This window comes from Rhinoderma darwinii, chromosome 7, assembly GCF_050947455.1.
Source record: "Rhinoderma darwinii isolate aRhiDar2 chromosome 7, aRhiDar2.hap1, whole genome shotgun sequence".
Lineage (NCBI taxonomy): Eukaryota > Metazoa > Chordata > Amphibia > Anura > Rhinodermatidae > Rhinoderma > Rhinoderma darwinii.
In genome coordinates this window covers 139,600,114-139,620,059 of record NC_134693.1, presented here as the reverse complement: position 1 = coordinate 139,620,059, position 19,946 = coordinate 139,600,114, and the positions used below count along the sequence as shown (strand labels likewise).

The 19,946-nt window shown below is 40.6% G+C and overlaps 1 protein-coding gene across 1 annotated transcript in view; it reads left to right on the top strand.

Annotated features, from left to right (window-relative positions):
* The first annotated feature begins 1,969 nt into the window (after nucleotides 1–1,969).
* The window catches only part of LOC142656881 (cullin-associated NEDD8-dissociated protein 1-like), a 37,584-nt gene continuing 19,607 nt past the window's right edge, over nucleotides 1,970–19,946 (top strand). The window contains exon 1 of the mRNA XM_075831846.1: nucleotides 1,970–2,343. Coding sequence (XP_075687961.1) covers nucleotides 2,276–2,343 — 68 coding nt within the window. The 5' untranslated portion in view covers nucleotides 1,970–2,275. The remainder of the gene's footprint in view (nucleotides 2,344–19,946) is intronic.

The window sequence follows — 19,946 nt, the reverse complement described above, 5'->3', positions numbered from 1 at the left end:
CTGCAGATCCCACAAGGCTGTCCCCGGAAACTCAGCAGACAGTATCACACATGGCAGGATTAGATACACGGCTCAGCAGACAGTATCACACATGATAGGATTAGATACACAGCTCAGCAGACAGTATCACACATGATAGGATTAGATACACAGCTCAGCAGACAGTATCACACATGATAGGATTAGATACACAGCTCAGCAGACAGTATCACACATGATAGGATTAGATACGCAGCTCAGCAGACAGTATCACACATGATAGGATTAGATACGCAGATCAGCAGACAGTATCACACATAATAGGATTAGATACACAGCTCAGCAGACAGTATCACACATGATAGGATTAGATACACAGCTCAGCAGACAGTATCACACATGATAGGATTAGATACACAGCTCAGCAGACAGTATCACACATGATAGGATTAGATACACAGCTCAGCAGACAGTATCACACACAATAGGATTAGATACAGCGGCTCAGCAGACAGTATCACACAGGATAGGATTAGATACACAGCTCAGCAGACAGTATCACACATGATAGGATTAGATACATGGTCAACAGACAGTATCACACATGATAGGATTAGATACACAGCTCAGCAGACAGTATCACACATGATAGGATTAGATACACAGCTCAGCAGACAGTATTACACATGATAGGATTAGATACACAGCTCAGCAGACAGTATCACACATAATAGGATTAGATACACAGCTCAGCAGACAGTATCACACATGACAGGATTAGATACAGCGGCTCAGCAGACAGTATCACACATGATAGGATTAGATACACAGCTCAGTACACAGTATCACACATGATAGGATTAGATTCACAGCTCAGCAGACAATATCACACATGATAGGATTAGATACAGCGGCTCAGCAGACAGTATCACACATGATAGGATTAGATACATTGGCTCAGCAGACAGTATCACACATGATAGGATTAGATACACAGCAAAGCAGACAGTATCACACATGATAGGATTAGATACACAGCTCAGCAGACAGTATCACACATGATAGGATTAGATACACAGCTCAGCAGACAGTATCACACATGATAGGATTAGATACACAGCTCAGCAGACAGTATCACACATGATAGGATTAGATACACAGCTCAGCAGACAATATCACACATGATAGGATTAGATACAGCGGCTCAGCAGACAGTATCACACATGATAGGATTAGATACACAGCTCAGCAGACAGTATCACACATGAAAGGATTAGATTCACAGCTCAGCAGACAGTATTACACATGATAGGATTAGATACAGCAGCTCAGCAGACAGTATCACACACGATAGGATTAGATACAATGGCTCAGTAGACCGTATCACACATGATAGGATTAGATACAGTGGCTCAGCAGACAGTATCACACATGATAGCATTAGATACAGCAGCTCAGCAGACCGTATCACACATGATAGGATTAGATACAGCAGCTCAGCAGACAGTATCACATAGATAGGATTAGATACAATGGCTCAGTAGACCGTATCACACATGATAGGATTAGATACAGCAGCTCAGCAGACCGTATCACACATGATAGGATTAGATACAGCGGCTCAGCAGACAGTATCACATAGATAGGATTAGATACAGCGGCTCAGCAGACAGTATCACACATGATAGGATTAGATACAGCGGCTCAGCAGACAGTATCACACATAATAGGATTAGATACAGCGGCTCAGCAGACAGTATCACACATGATAGGATTAGATACAGCGGCTCAGCAGACAGTATCACACATGATAGGATTAGATACAGTGGCTCAGCAGACAGTATCACACATGATAGGATTAGATACAGCGGCTCAGCAGACAGTATCACACATAATAGGATTAGATACACAGTTCACCGGTCAGTATCACATGATAGATAGAATGACTTAGCTTCACACTGTCCCTAAAGATTACTTTTCAATAAATGTCAGTAACACCACATGATGGGGGATGTAGTGCTCCGCGATTATATGACGCTGCAGTCTGCCCCTGTATTTCGGGCTGGTGGCCAGCAGGGGTCTCTCCTCGGACGATCTCTCACCGTCTATTAATAACCAGCGCAGTGTCAGGTTTTCCAGTGACTTCCAAAGAGGGGACAGCAAACAAGATCCCCTCACCCCTCGCATGTCACTCTCGTCGCCATATTCTCTGTCTAGGGGTCAAAAGTTGCAGCCCCTCTTCTCCTTCGTGGCCCTTTGTAAGTCTCTATAGACTGGCTGCCATTCTGCTGCCACCATGAGCAATGTCACCTATCATATCTCCAGCCTGCTGGAGAAGATGACGTCCAGTGACAAGGACTTCAGGTGAGGAGGGGCTCCCGGACTTGTGACTGGCAGGTGTGCATGTGTCTCACATGTGATTCCATATACAGAGTACGATAGATGTGTGTGTATATATGTATATAATTGTATCTGTTTTATCCTTCGCTGAGTGATCTGGGAATTATAGTGTTAATAGTTGACGGCCCTTCTCTTATGGCCACATCGCAGGTACCTGTATTTATTTGCAATTTTATAGCAACCCCTGTAAGAAAAAGACAGCGAATCAACCATCAGGTAGACAATATTTTGAGTCACAAACGCTGCAGGTCAGTGAATGCGGACTACAACCCTCATCATACTCTGTGCTGCGTCAGACATGTGGCCAATATAATCAGTAATACATGTAAACTACAAAATGATCTCCATTTTTTAAAACCACCAAATAGACAAAGGTCATTCACGATGGCGGTAGAGTAACAATACTTAAAGGAGCATTAGACCCAAAACGACAGCATTATAATAGTACTGGAGCGATATAAGAGGAGCGGCTGATATCAGTCACACATGATGTAATGTCTCTGGAGGATATAATAGTACTGGAGCGATATAAGAGGAGCGGCTGATATCAGTCACATATGATGTAATGTCTCTGGAGGATATAATAGTGCTGGAGTGATATAAGAGGAGCGGCTGATATCAGTCACACATGATGTAATGTCTCTGGAGGATATAATAGTGCTGGAGTGATATAAGAGGAGTGGCTGATATCAGTCACATATGATGTAATGTCTGGAGGATATAATAGTACTGGAGTGTTGTAAGAGGAGTGGCTGATATCAGTCACACATATGATGTAATGTCTCTGGAGGATATAATAGTGCTGGAGTGATATAAGAGGAGCGGCTGATATCAGTCACATATGATGTAATGTCTCTGGAGGATATAATAGTACTGGAGTGATATAAGAGGAGCGGCTGATATCAGTCACATATGATGTAATGTCTCTGGAGGATATAAGAGTACTGGAGTGATATAAGAGGAGCGGCTGATATCAGTCACACATATGATGTAATGTCTCTGGAGGATATAATAGTACTGGAGTGTTATAAGAGGAGCGGCTGATATCAGTCACAAATATGATGTAATGTCTCTGGAGGATATAATAGTACTGGAGTGATATAAGAGGAGCGGCTGATATCAGTCACATATGATGTAATGTCTCTGGAGGATATAATAGTACTGGAGTGATATAAGAGGAGCGGCTGATATCAGTCACACATATGATTTAATGTCTCTGGAGGATATAATAGTCCTGGAGTGTTATAAGAGGAGCGGCTGATGTCAGTCACATATGATGTAATGTCTCTGGAGGATATAATAGTACTGGAGCGATATAAGAGGAGCGGCTGATATCAGTCACATATGATGTAATGTCTCTGGAGGATATAATAGTGCTGGAGTGTTATAAGAGGAGCGGCTGATATCAGTCACATATGGTGTAATGTCTCTGGAGGATATAATAGTACTGGAGTGATATAAGAGGAGCGGCTGATATCAGTCACATATGATGTAATGTCTCTGGAGGATATAATAGTGCTGGAGTGATATAAGAGGAGCGGCTGATATCAGTCACATATGATGTAATGTCTCTGGAGGATATAATAGTACTGGAGTGATATAAGAGGAGCGGCTGATGTCAGTCACACATATGATGTAATGTCTCTGGAGGATATAATAGTACTGGAGTGTTATAAGAGGAGCTGCTGATATCAGTCACATATGATGTAATGTCTCTGGAGGATATAATAGTGCTGGAGTGATATAAGAGGAGCTGCTGATATCAGTCACATATGATGTAATGTCTCTGGAGGATATAATAGTACTGGAGTGATATAAGAGGAGCGGCTGATATCAGTCACACATATGATGTAATGTCTCTGGAGGATATAATAGTACTGGAGTGTTATAAGAGGAGCGGCTGATATTAGTCACATATGATGTAATGTCTCTGGAGGATATAATAGTACTGGAGTGTTATAAGAGGAGCGGCTGATATTAGTCACATATGATGTAATGTCTCTGGAGGATATAATAGTACTGGAGTGTTATAAGAGGAGCGGCTGATATCAGTCACATATGATGTAATGTCTCTGGAGGATATAATAGTACTGGAGTGATATAAGACGAGCGGCTGATATCAGTCACACATATGATGTAATGTCTCTAGGGGATATAATAGTACTGGAGTGTTATAAGAGGAGCGGCTGATATTAGTCACATATGATGTAATGTCTCTGGAGGATATAATAGTACTGGAGTGTTATAAGAGGAGCGGCTGATATCAGTCACATATGATGTAATGTCTGGAGGATATAATAGTGCTGGAGTGATATAAGAGGAGCGGCTGATATCAGTCACACATGATGTAATGTCTCTGGAGAATATAATAGTACTGGAGTGATATAAGAGGAGCGGCTGATGTCAGTCACATATGATGTAATGTCTCTGGAGGATATAATAGTACTGGAGCAATATAAGAGGAGCGGCTGATATCAGTCACATATGATGTAATGTCTCTGGAGGATATAATAGTACTGGAGTGTTATAAGAGGAGCGGCTGATATCAGTCACATATGATGTAATGTCTGGAGGATATAATAGTGCAGGAGTATTATAAGAGGAGCGGCTGATATCAGTCACATATGATGTAATGTCTCTGGAGGATATAATAGTGCTGGAGTGATATAAGAGGAGCGGCTGATATCAGTCACATATGATGTAATGTCTCTGGAGGATATAATAGTACTGGAGTGATATAAGAGGAGCGGCTGATATCAGTCACACATATGATGTAATGTCTCTGGAGGATATAATAGTACTGGAGTGTTATAAGAGGAGCTGCTGATATCAGTCACATATGATGTAATGTCTCTGGAGGATATAATAGTGCTGGAGTGATATAAGAGGAGCTGCTGATATCAGTCACATATGATGTAATGTCTCTGGAGGATATAATAGTGCTGGAGTGTTATAAGAGGAGCGGCTGATATCAGTCACACATATGATGTAATGTCTCTGGAGGATATAATAGTACTGGAGTGATATAAGAGGAGCGGCTGATATCAGTCACATATGATGTAATGTCTGGAGGATATAATAGTACTGGAGTGATATAAGAGGAGCGGCTGATATCAGTCACATATGATGTAATGTCTCTGGAGGATATAATAGTACTGGAGTGTTATAAGAGGAGCTGCTGATATCAGTCACACATATGATGTAATGTCTCTGGAGGATATAATAGTGCTGGAGTGATATAAGAGGAGCGGCTGATATCAGTCACACATATGATGTAATGTCTCTGGAGGATATAATAGTACTGGAGTGTTATAAGAGGAGCGGCTGATATCAGTCACACATATGATGTACTGTCTCTGGAGGATATAATAGTACTGGAGTGTTATAAGAGGAGCGGCTGATATCAGTCACATATGATGTAATGTCTCTGGAGGATATAATAGTACTGGAGTGATATAAGAGGAGCGGCTGATATCAGTCACACATGATGTAATGTCTCTGGAGGATATAATAGTACTGGAGCGATATAAGAGGAGCGGCTGATATCAGTCACACATATGATGTAATGTCTCTGGAGGATATAATAGTACTGGAGTGATATAAGAGGAGCGGCTGATATCAGTCACATATGATGTAATGTCTCTGGAGGATATAATAGTGCTGGAGTGATATAAGAGGAGCGGCTGATATCAGTCACATATGATGTAATGTCTCTGGAGGATATAATAGTACTGGAGTGTTATAAGAGGAGAGGCTGATATCAGTCACATATGATGTAATGTCTCTGGAGGATATAATAGTACTGGAGTGATATAAGAGGAGCGGCTGATATCAGTCACACATATGATGTAATGTCTCTGGAGGATATAATAGTGCTGGAGTGATATAAGAGGAGCGGCTGATATCAGTCACATATGATGTAATGTCTCTGGAGGATATAATAGTGCTGGAGTGATATGAGAGGAGCGGCTGATATCAGTCACATATGATGTAATGTCTCTGGAGGATATAATAGTACTGGAGTGATATAAGAGGAGCAGCTGATATCAGTCACATATGATGTAATGTCTCTGGAGGATATAATAGTACTGGAGTGTTATAAGAGGAGCGGCTGATATCAGTCACATATGATGTAATGTCTCTGGAGGATATAATAGTACTGGAGTGATATAAGAGGAGCAGCTGATATCAGTCACATATGATGTAATGTCTCTGGAGGATATAATAGTACTGGAGTGATATAAGAGGAGCGGCTGATATCAGTCACAAGATGTAATGTCTCTGGAGGATATAATAGTACTGGAGTGATATGAGAGGAGCGGCTGATATCAGTCACATATGATGTAATGTCTCTGGAGGATATAATAGTACTGGAGTGATATAAGAGGAGCAGCTGATATCAGTCACATATGATGTAATGTCTCTGGAGGATATAATAGTACTGGAGTGATATAAGAGGAGCGGCTGATATCAGTCACAAGATGTAATGTCTCTGGAGGATATAATAGTACTGGAGTGTTATAAGAGGAGCGGCTGATATCAGCCACATATGATGTAATGTCTCTGGAGGATATAATAGTGCTGGAGTGATATAAGAGGAGCGGCTGATATCAGTCACATATGATGTAATGTCTCTGGAGGATATAATAGTACTGGAGTGTTATAAGAGGAGCGGCTGATATCCGTCACACATATGATGTAATGTCTCTGGAGGATATAATAGTGCTGGAGTGATATAAGAGGAGCGGCTGATATCAGTCACATATGATGTAATGTCTCTGGAGGATATAATAGTACTGGAGTGATATAAGAGGAGCGGCTGATATCAGTCACACATATGATGTAATGTCTCTGGAGGATATAATAGTACTGGAGTGTTATAAGAGGAGCGGCTGATATCAGTCACACATATGATGTAATGTCTCTGGAGGATATAATAGTACTGGAGTGATATAAGAGGAGCGGCTGATATCAGTCACACATATGATGTAATGTCTCTGGAGGATATAATATTGCTGGAGCGTTATAGGAGGAGCGGCTGATATCAGTCACATATGATGTAATGTCTGGAGGATATAATAGTACTGGAGCGATATAAGAGGAGCGGCTGATATCAGTCACACATATGATGTAATGTCTCTGGAGGATATAATAGTACTGGAGTGTTATAAGAGGAGCTGCTGATATCAGTCACATATGATGTAATGTCTCTGGAGGATATAATAGTACTGGAGTGTTATAAGAGGAGCGGCTGATATCAGTCACACATATGATGTAATGTCTCTGGAGGATATAATAGTACCGGAGTGATATAAGAGGAGCGGCTGATATCAGTCACACATATGATGTAATGTCTCTGGAGGATATAATAGTGCTGGAGTGATATAAGAGGAGCTGCTGATATCAGTCACATATGATGTAATGTCTCTGGAGGATATAATAGTGCTGGAGTGTTATAAGAGGAGCGGCTGATATCAGTCACACATATGATGTAATGTCTCTGGAGGATATAATAGTACTGGAGTGATATAAGAGGAGCGGCTGATATCAGTCACATATGATGTAATGTCTGGAGGATATAATAGTACTGGAGTGATATAAGAGGAGCGGCTGATATCAGTCACATATGATGTAATGTCTCTGGAGGATATAATAGTACTGGAGTGTTATAAGAGGAGCGGCTGATATCAGTCACACATATGATGTAATGTCTCTGGAGGATATAATAGTGCTGGAGTGATATAAGAGGAGCGGCTGATATCAGTCACACATATGATGTAATGTCTCTGGAGGATATAATAGTACTGGAGTGTTATAAGAGGAGCGGCTGATATCAGTCACACATATGATGTACTGTCTCTGGAGGATATAATAGTACTGGAGTGTTATAAGAGGAGCGGCTGATATCAGTCACATATGATGTAATGTCTCTGGAGGATATAATAGTACTGGAGTGATATAAGAGGAGCGGCTGATATCAGTCACACATGATGTAATGTCTCTGGAGGATATAATAGTACTGGAGCGATATAAGAGGAGCGGCTGATATCAGTCACACATATGATGTAATGTCTCTGGAGGATATAATAGTACTGGAGTGATATAAGAGGAGCGGCTGATATCAGTCACATATGATGTAATGTCTCTGGAGGATATAATAGTGCTGGAGTGATATAAGAGGAGCGGCTGATATCAGTCACATATGATGTAATGTCTCTGGAGGATATAATAGTACTGGAGTGTTATAAGAGGAGAGGCTGATATCAGTCACATATGATGTAATGTCTCTGGAGGATATAATAGTACTGGAGTGTTATAAGAGGAGCGGCTGATATCAGTCACACATATGATGTAATGTCTCTGGAGGATATAATAGTACTGGAGTGTTATAAGAGGAGCGGCTGATATCAGTCACACATATGATGTACTGTCTCTGGAGGATATAATAGTACTGGAGTGTTATAAGAGGAGCGGCTGATATCAGTCACACATATGATGTAATGTCTCTGGAGGATATAATAGTACTGGAGTGTTATAAGAGGAGCGGCTGATATCAGTCACACATATGATGTACTGTCTCTGGAGGATATAATAGTACTGGAGTGTTATAAGAGGAGCGGCTGATATCAGTCACATATGATGTAATGTCTCTGGAGGATATAATAGTACTGGAGTGATATAAGAGGAGCGGCTGATATCAGTCACACATGATGTAATGTCTCTGGAGGATATAATAGTACTGGAGCGATATAAGAGGAGCGGCTGATATCAGTCACACATATGATGTAATGTCTCTGGAGGATATAATAGTACTGGAGTGATATAAGAGGAGCGGCTGATATCAGTCACATATGATGTAATGTCTCTGGAGGATATAATAGTGCTGGAGTGATATAAGAGGAGCGGCTGATATCAGTCACATATGATGTAATGTCTCTGGAGGATATAATAGTACTGGAGTGTTATAAGAGGAGCGGCTGATATCAGTCACATATGATGTAATGTCTCTGGAGGATATAATAGTACTGGAGTGATATAAGAGGAGCAGCTGATATCAGTCACATATGATGTAATGTCTCTGGAGGATATAATAGTACTGGAGTGTTATAAGAGGAGCGGCTGATATCAGTCACAAGATGTAATGTCTCTGGAGGATATAATAGTACTGGAGTGTTATAAGAGGAGCGGCTGATATCAGCCACATATGATGTAATGTCTCTGGAGGATATAATAGTGCTGGAGTGATATAAGAGGAGCGGCTGATATCAGTCACATATGATGTAATGTCTCTGGAGGATATAATAGTACTGGAGTGTTATAAGAGGAGCGGCTGATATCAGTCACATATATGATGTACTGTCTCTGGAGGATATAATAGTGCTGGAGTGATATAAGAGGAGCGGCTGATATCAGTCACATATGATGTAATGTCTCTGGAGGATATAATAGTACTGGAGTGATATAAGAGGAGCGGCTGATATCAGTCACACATATGATGTAATGTCTCTGGAGGATATAATAGTACTGGAGTGTTATAAGAGGAGCGGCTGATATCAGTCACACATATGATGTAATGTCTCTGGAGGATATAATAGTACTGGAGTGATATAAGAGGAGCGGCTGATATCAGTCACACATATGATGTAATGTCTCTGGAGGATATAATATTGCTGGAGCGTTATAGGAGGAGCGGCTGATATCAGTCACATATGATGTAATGTCTGGAGGCTATAATAGTACTGGAGTGATATAAGAGGAGCGGCTGATATCAGTCACACATATGATGTAATGTCTCTGGAGGATATAATATTGCTGGAGCGTTATAGGAGGAGCGGCTGATATCAGTCACACATATGATGTAATGTCTCTGGAGGATATAATAGTACTGGAGTGATATAAGAGGAGCGGCTGATATCAGTCACACATATGATGTAATGTCTCTGGAGGATATAATAGTACTGGAGTGATATAAGAGGAGCGGCTGATATCAGTCACACATATGATGTAATGTCTCTGGAGGATATAATAGTACTGGAGTGTTATAAGAGGAGCGGCTGATATCAGTCACACATATGATGTAATGTCTCTGGAGGATATAATAGTACTGGAGTGATATAAGAGGAGCGGCTGATATCAGTCACACATATGATGTAATGTCTCTGGAGGATATAATAGTGCTGGAGTGATATAAGAGGAGCTGCTGATATCAGTCACATATGATGTAATGTCTCTGGAGGATATAATAGTGCTGGAGTGTTATAAGAGGAGCGGCTGATATCAGTCACACATATGATGTAATGTCTCTGGAGGATATAATAGTACTGGAGTGATATAAGAGGAGCGGCTGATATCAGTCACATATGATGTAATGTCTGGAGGATATAATAGTACTGGAGTGATATAAGAGGAGCGGCTGATATCAGTCACATATGATGTAATGTCTCTGGAGGATATAATAGTACTGGAGTGTTATAAGAGGAGCGGCTGATATCAGTCACACATATGATGTAATGTCTCTGGAGGATATAATAGTGCTGGAGTGATATAAGAGGAGCGGCTGATATCAGTCACACATATGATGTAATGTCTCTGGAGGATATAATAGTACTGGAGTGTTATAAGAGGAGCGGCTGATATCAGTCACACATATGATGTACTGTCTCTGGAGGATATAATAGTACTGGAGTGTTATAAGAGGAGCGGCTGATATCAGTCACATATGATGTAATGTCTCTGGAGGATATAATAGTACTGGAGTGATATAAGAGGAGCGGCTGATATCAGTCACACATGATGTAATGTCTCTGGAGGATATAATAGTACTGGAGCGATATAAGAGGAGCGGCTGATATCAGTCACACATATGATGTAATGTCTCTGGAGGATATAATAGTACTGGAGTGATATAAGAGGAGCGGCTGATATCAGTCACATATGATGTAATGTCTCTGGAGGATATAATAGTGCTGGAGTGATATAAGAGGAGCGGCTGATATCAGTCACATATGATGTAATGTCTCTGGAGGATATAATAGTACTGGAGTGTTATAAGAGGAGAGGCTGATATCAGTCACATATGATGTAATGTCTCTGGAGGATATAATAGTACTGGAGTGTTATAAGAGGAGCGGCTGATATCAGTCACACATATGATGTAATGTCTCTGGAGGATATAATAGTACTGGAGTGTTATAAGAGGAGCGGCTGATATCAGTCACACATATGATGTACTGTCTCTGGAGGATATAATAGTACTGGAGTGTTATAAGAGGAGCGGCTGATATCAGTCACACATATGATGTAATGTCTCTGGAGGATATAATAGTACTGGAGTGTTATAAGAGGAGCGGCTGATATCAGTCACACATATGATGTACTGTCTCTGGAGGATATAATAGTACTGGAGTGTTATAAGAGGAGCGGCTGATATCAGTCACATATGATGTAATGTCTCTGGAGGATATAATAGTACTGGAGTGATATAAGAGGAGCGGCTGATATCAGTCACACATGATGTAATGTCTCTGGAGGATATAATAGTACTGGAGCGATATAAGAGGAGCGGCTGATATCAGTCACACATATGATGTAATGTCTCTGGAGGATATAATAGTACTGGAGTGATATAAGAGGAGCGGCTGATATCAGTCACATATGATGTAATGTCTCTGGAGGATATAATAGTGCTGGAGTGATATAAGAGGAGCGGCTGATATCAGTCACATATGATGTAATGTCTCTGGAGGATATAATAGTACTGGAGTGTTATAAGAGGAGCGGCTGATATCAGTCACATATGATGTAATGTCTCTGGAGGATATAATAGTACTGGAGTGATATAAGAGGAGCAGCTGATATCAGTCACATATGATGTAATGTCTCTGGAGGATATAATAGTACTGGAGTGTTATAAGAGGAGCGGCTGATATCAGTCACAAGATGTAATGTCTCTGGAGGATATAATAGTACTGGAGTGTTATAAGAGGAGCGGCTGATATCAGCCACATATGATGTAATGTCTCTGGAGGATATAATAGTGCTGGAGTGATATAAGAGGAGCGGCTGATATCAGTCACATATGATGTAATGTCTCTGGAGGATATAATAGTACTGGAGTGTTATAAGAGGAGCGGCTGATATCAGTCACATATATGATGTACTGTCTCTGGAGGATATAATAGTGCTGGAGTGATATAAGAGGAGCGGCTGATATCAGTCACATATGATGTAATGTCTCTGGAGGATATAATAGTACTGGAGTGATATAAGAGGAGCGGCTGATATCAGTCACACATATGATGTAATGTCTCTGGAGGATATAATAGTACTGGAGTGTTATAAGAGGAGCGGCTGATATCAGTCACACATATGATGTAATGTCTCTGGAGGATATAATAGTACTGGAGTGATATAAGAGGAGCGGCTGATATCAGTCACACATATGATGTAATGTCTCTGGAGGATATAATATTGCTGGAGCGTTATAGGAGGAGCGGCTGATATCAGTCACATATGATGTAATGTCTGGAGGCTATAATAGTACTGGAGTGATATAAGAGGAGCGGCTGATATCAGTCACACATATGATGTAATGTCTCTGGAGGATATAATATTGCTGGAGCGTTATAGGAGGAGCGGCTGATATCAGTCACACATATGATGTAATGTCTCTGGAGGATATAATAGTACTGGAGTGATATAAGAGGAGCGGCTGATATCAGTCACACATATGATGTAATGTCTCTGGAGGATATAATAGTACTGGAGTGATATAAGAGGAGCGGCTGATATCAGTCACACATATGATGTAATGTCTCTGGAGGATATAATAGTACTGGAGTGTTATAAGAGGAGCGGCTGATATCAGTCACACATATGATGTAATGTCTCTGGAGGATATAATAGTACTGGAGTGATATAAGAGGAGCGGCTGATATCAGTCACACATATGATGTAATGTCTCTGGAGGATATAATAGTGCTGGAGTGATATAAGAGGAGCTGCTGATATCAGTCACATATGATGTAATGTCTCTGGAGGATATAATAGTGCTGGAGTGTTATAAGAGGAGCGGCTGATATCAGTCACACATATGATGTAATGTCTCTGGAGGATATAATAGTACTGGAGTGATATAAGAGGAGCGGCTGATATCAGTCACATATGATGTAATGTCTGGAGGATATAATAGTACTGGAGTGATATAAGAGGAGCGGCTGATATCAGTCACATATGATGTAATGTCTCTGGAGGATATAATAGTACTGGAGTGTTATAAGAGGAGCTGCTGATATCAGTCACACATATGATGTAATGTCTCTGGAGGATATAATAGTGCTGGAGTGATATAAGAGGAGCGGCTGATATCAGTCACACATATGATGTAATGTCTCTGGAGGATATAATAGTACTGGAGTGTTATAAGAGGAGCGGCTGATATCAGTCACATATGATGTAATGTCTCTGGAGGATATAATAGTGCTGGAGTGATATAAGAGGAGCGGCTGATATCAGTCACATATGATGTAATGTCTCTGGAGGATATAATAGTGCTGGAGTGATATAAGAGGAGCGGCTGATATCAGTCACATATGATGTAATGTCTCTGGAGGATATAATAGTACTGGAGTGTTATAAGAGGAGAGGCTGATATCAGTCACATATGATGTAATGTCTCTGGAGGATATAATAGTACTGGAGTGATATAAGAGGAGCGGCTGATATCAGTCACACATATGATGTAATGTCTCTGGAGGATATAATAGTGCTGGAGTGATATAAGAGGAGCGGCTGATATCAGTCACATATGATGTAATGTCTCTGGAGGATATAATAGTGCTGGAGTGATATGAGAGGAGCGGCTGATATCAGTCACATATGATGTAATGTCTCTGGAGGATATAATAGTACTGGAGTGATATAAGAGGAGCAGCTGATATCAGTCACATATGATGTAATGTCTCTGGAGGATATAATAGTACTGGAGTGTTATAAGAGGAGCGGCTGATATCAGTCACATATGATGTAATGTCTCTGGAGGATATAATAGTACTGGAGTGATATAAGAGGAGCAGCTGATATCAGTCACATATGATGTAATGTCTCTGGAGGATATAATAGTACTGGAGTGATATAAGAGGAGCGGCTGATATCAGTCACAAGATGTAATGTCTCTGGAGGATATAATAGTACTGGAGTGATATGAGAGGAGCGGCTGATATCAGTCACATATGATGTAATGTCTCTGGAGGATATAATAGTACTGGAGTGATATAAGAGGAGCAGCTGATATCAGTCACATATGATGTAATGTCTCTGGAGGATATAATAGTACTGGAGTGATATAAGAGGAGCGGCTGATATCAGTCACAAGATGTAATGTCTCTGGAGGATATAATAGTACTGGAGTGTTATAAGAGGAGCGGCTGATATCAGCCACATATGATGTAATGTCTCTGGAGGATATAATAGTGCTGGAGTGATATAAGAGGAGCGGCTGATATCAGTCACATATGATGTAATGTCTCTGGAGGATATAATAGTACTGGAGTGTTATAAGAGGAGCGGCTGATATCCGTCACACATATGATGTAATGTCTCTGGAGGATATAATAGTGCTGGAGTGATATAAGAGGAGCGGCTGATATCAGTCACACATATGATGTAATGTCTCTGGAGGATATAATAGTACTGGAGTGATATAAGAGGAGCGGCTGATATCAGTCACACATATGATGTAATGTCTCTGGAGGATATAATATTGCTGGAGCGTTATAGGAGGAGCGGCTGATATCAGTCACATATGATGTAATGTCTGGAGGATATAATAGTACTGGAGCGATATAAGAGGAGCGGCTGATATCAGTCACACATATGATGTAATGTCTCTGGAGGATATAATAGTACTGGAGTGTTATAAGAGGAGCTGCTGATATCAGTCACATATGATGTAATGTCTCTGGAGGATATAATAGTACTGGAGTGTTATAAGAGGAGCGGCTGATATCAGTCACACATATGATGTAATGTCTCTGGAGGATATAATAGTACCGGAGTGATATAAGAGGAGCGGCTGATATCAGTCACACATATGATGTAATGTCTCTGGAGGATATAATAGTGCTGGAGTGATATAAGAGGAGCTGCTGATATCAGTCACATATGATGTAATGTCTCTGGAGGATATAATAGTGCTGGAGTGTTATAAGAGGAGCGGCTGATATCAGTCACACATATGATGTAATGTCTCTGGAGGATATAATAGTACTGGAGTGATATAAGAGGAGCGGCTGATATCAGTCACATATGATGTAATGTCTGGAGGATATAATAGTACTGGAGTGATATAAGAGGAGCGGCTGATATCAGTCACATATGATGTAATGTCTCTGGAGGATATAATAGTACTGGAGTGTTATAAGAGGAGCGGCTGATATCAGTCACACATATGATGTAATGTCTCTGGAGGATATAATAGTGCTGGAGTGATATAAGAGGAGCGGCTGATATCAGTCACACATATGATGTAATGTCTCTGGAGGATATAATAGTACTGGAGTGTTATAAGAGGAGCGGCTGATATCAGTCACACATATGATGTACTGTCTCTGGAGGATATAATAGTACTGGAGTGTTATAAGAGGAGCGGCTGATATCAGTCACATATGATGTAATGTCTCTGGAGGATATAATAGTACTGGAGTGATATAAGAGGAGCGGCTGATATCAGTCACACATGATGTAATGTCTCTGGAGGATATAATAGTACTGGAGCGATATAAGAGGAGCGGCTGATATCAGTCACACATATGATGTAATGTCTCTGGAGGATATAATAGTACTGGAGTGATATAAGAGGAGCGGCTGATATCAGTCACATATGATGTAATGTCTCTGGAGGATATAATAGTGCTGGAGTGATATAAGAGGAGCGGCTGATATCAGTCACATATGATGTAATGTCTCTGGAGGATATAATAGTACTGGAGTGTTATAAGAGGAAAGGCTGATATCAGTCACATATGATGTAATGTCTCTGGAGGATATAATAGTACTGGAGTGTTATAAGAGGAGCGGCTGATATCAGTCACACATATGATGTAATGTCTCTGGAGGATATAATAGTACTGGAGTGTTATAAGAGGAGCGGCTGATATCAGTCACACATATGATGTACTGTCTCTGGAGGATATAATAGTACTGGAGTGTTATAAGAGGAGCGGCTGATATCAGTCACACATATGATGTAATGTCTCTGGAGGATATAATAGTACTGGAGTGTTATAAGAGGAGCGGCTGATATCAGTCACACATATGATGTACTGTCTCTGGAGGATATAATAGTACTGGAGTGTTATAAGAGGAGCGGCTGATATCAGTCACATATGATGTAATGTCTCTGGAGGATATAATAGTACTGGAGTGATATAAGAGGAGCGGCTGATATCAGTCACACATGATGTAATGTCTCTGGAGGATATAATAGTACTGGAGCGATATAAGAGGAGCGGCTGATATCAGTCACACATATGATGTAATGTCTCTGGAGGATATAATAGTACTGGAGTGATATAAGAGGAGCGGCTGATATCAGTCACATATGATGTAATGTCTCTGGAGGATATAATAGTGCTGGAGTGATATAAGAGGAGCGGCTGATATCAGTCACATATGATGTAATGTCTCTGGAGGATATAATAGTACTGGAGTGTTATAAGAGGAGCGGCTGATATCAGTCACATATGATGTAATGTCTCTGGAGGATATAATAGTACTGGAGTGATATAAGAGGAGCAGCTGATATCAGTCACATATGATGTAATGTCTCTGGAGGATATAATAGTACTGGAGTGTTATAAGAGGAGCGGCTGATATCAGTCACAAGATGTAATGTCTCTGGAGGATATAATAGTACTGGAGTGTTATAAGAGGAGCGGCTGATATCAGCCACATATGATGTAATGTCTCTGGAGGATATAATAGTGCTGGAGTGATATAAGAGGAGCGGCTGATATCAGTCACATATGATGTAATGTCTCTGGAGGATATAATAGTACTGGAGTGTTATAAGAGGAGCGGCTGATATCAGTCACATATATGATGTACTGTCTCTGGAGGATATAATAGTGCTGGAGTGATATAAGAGGAGCGGCTGATATCAGTCACATATGATGTAATGTCTCTGGAGGATATAATAGTACTGGAGTGATATAAGAGGAGCGGCTGATATCAGTCACACATATGATGTAATGTCTCTGGAGGATATAATAGTACTGGAGTGTTATAAGAGGAGCGGCTGATATCAGTCACACATATGATGTAATGTCTCTGGAGGATATAATAGTACTGGAGTGATATAAGAGGAGCGGCTGATATCAGTCACACATATGATGTAATGTCTCTGGAGGATATAATATTGCTGGAGCGTTATAGGAGGAGCGGCTGATATCAGTCACATATGATGTAATGTCTGGAGGCTATAATAGTACTGGAGTGATATAAGAGGAGCGGCTGATATCAGTCACACATATGATGTAATGTCTCTGGAGGATATAATATTGCTGGAGCGTTATAGGAGGAGCGGCTGATATCAGTCACACATATGATGTAATGTCTCTGGAGGATATAATAGTACTGGAGTGATATAAGAGGAGCGGCTGATATCAGTCACACATATGATGTAATGTCTCTGGAGGATATAATAGTACTGGAGTGATATAAGAGGAGCGGCTGATATCAGTCACATATGATGTAATGTCTCTGGAGGATATAATAGTACTGGAGTGTTATAGGAGGAGCGGCTGATATCAGTCACACATATGATGTAATGTCTCTGGAGGATATAATAGTACTGGAGTGTTATAAGAGGAGCGGCTGATATCAGTCACACATATGATGTAATGTCTCTGGAGGATATAATAGTACTGGAGTGTTATAAGAGGAGCGGCTGATATCAGTCACACATATGATGTAATGTCTCTGGAGGATATAATAGTACTGGAGTGATATAAGAGGAGCGGCTGATATCAGTCACACATATGATGTAATGTCTCTGGAGGATATAATAGTACTGGAGTGATATAAGAGGAGCGGCTGATATCAGTCACACATATGATGTAATGTCTCTGGAGGATATAATATTGCTGGAGCGTTATAGGAGGAGCGGCTGATATCAGTCACACATATGATGTAATGTCTCTGGAGGATATAATAGTACTGGAGTGATATAAGAGGAGCGGCTGATATCAGTCACATATGATGTAATGTCTCTGGAGGATATAATAGTACTGGAGTGTTATAGGAGGAGCGGCTGATATCAGTCACACATATGATGTAATGTCTCTGGAGGATATAATAGTACTGGAGTGTTATAAGAGGAGCGGCTGATATCAGTCACACATATGATGTAATGTCTCTGGAGGATATAATAGTACTGGAGTGATATAAGAGGAGCTGCTGATATCAGTCACACATATGATGTAATGTCTCTGGAGGATATAATAGTACTGGAGTGATATAAGAGGAGCGGCTGATATCAGTCACACATATGATGTAATGTCTCTGGAGGATATAATATTGCTGGAGCGTTATAGGAGGAGCGGCTGATATCAGTCACACATATGATGTAATGTCTCTGGAGGATATAATAGTACTGGAGTGTTATAGGAGGAGCGGCTGATATCAGTCACACATATGATGTAATGTCTCTGGAGGATATAATAGTACTGGAGTGTTATAAGAGGAGCGGCTGATATCAGTCACATATGATGTAATGTCTCTGGAGGATATAATAGTGCTGGAGTGATATAAGAGGAGCGGCTGATATCAGTCACACATATGATGTAATGTCTCTGGAGGATATAATAGTGCTGGAGTGATATAAGAGGAGCGGCTGATATCAGTCACACATATGATGTAATGTCTCTGGAGGATATAATATTGCTGGAGTGATATAAGAGGAGCGGCTGATATCAGTCACACATATGATGTAATGTCTCTGGAGGATATAATAGTACTGGAGTGATATAAGAGGAGCGGTGATATCAGTCACATATGATGTAATGTCTCTGGAGGATATATTAGTGCTGGAGTGATATAAGAGGAGCGGCTGATATCAGTCACACATATGATGTAATGTCTCTGGAGGATATAATAGTGCTGGAGTGATATAAGAGGAGCGGCTGATATCAGTCACACATATGATGTAATGTCTCTGGAGGATATAATATTGCTGGAGTGATATAAGAGGAGCGGCTGATATCAGTCACACATATGATGTAATGTCTCTGGAGGATATAATAGTACTGGAGTGATATAAGAGGAGCGGTGATATCAGTCACATATGATGTAATGTCTCTGGAGGATATAATAGTGCTGGAGTGATATAAGAGGAGCGGCTGATATCAGTCACACATATGATGTAATGTCTCTGGAGGATATAATAGTGCTGGAGTGTTATAAGAGGAGCGGCTGATATCAGTCACATATGATGTAATGTCTCTGGAGGATATAATAGTACTGGAGTGATATAAGAGGAGTGGCTGATATCAGTCACATATGATGTAATG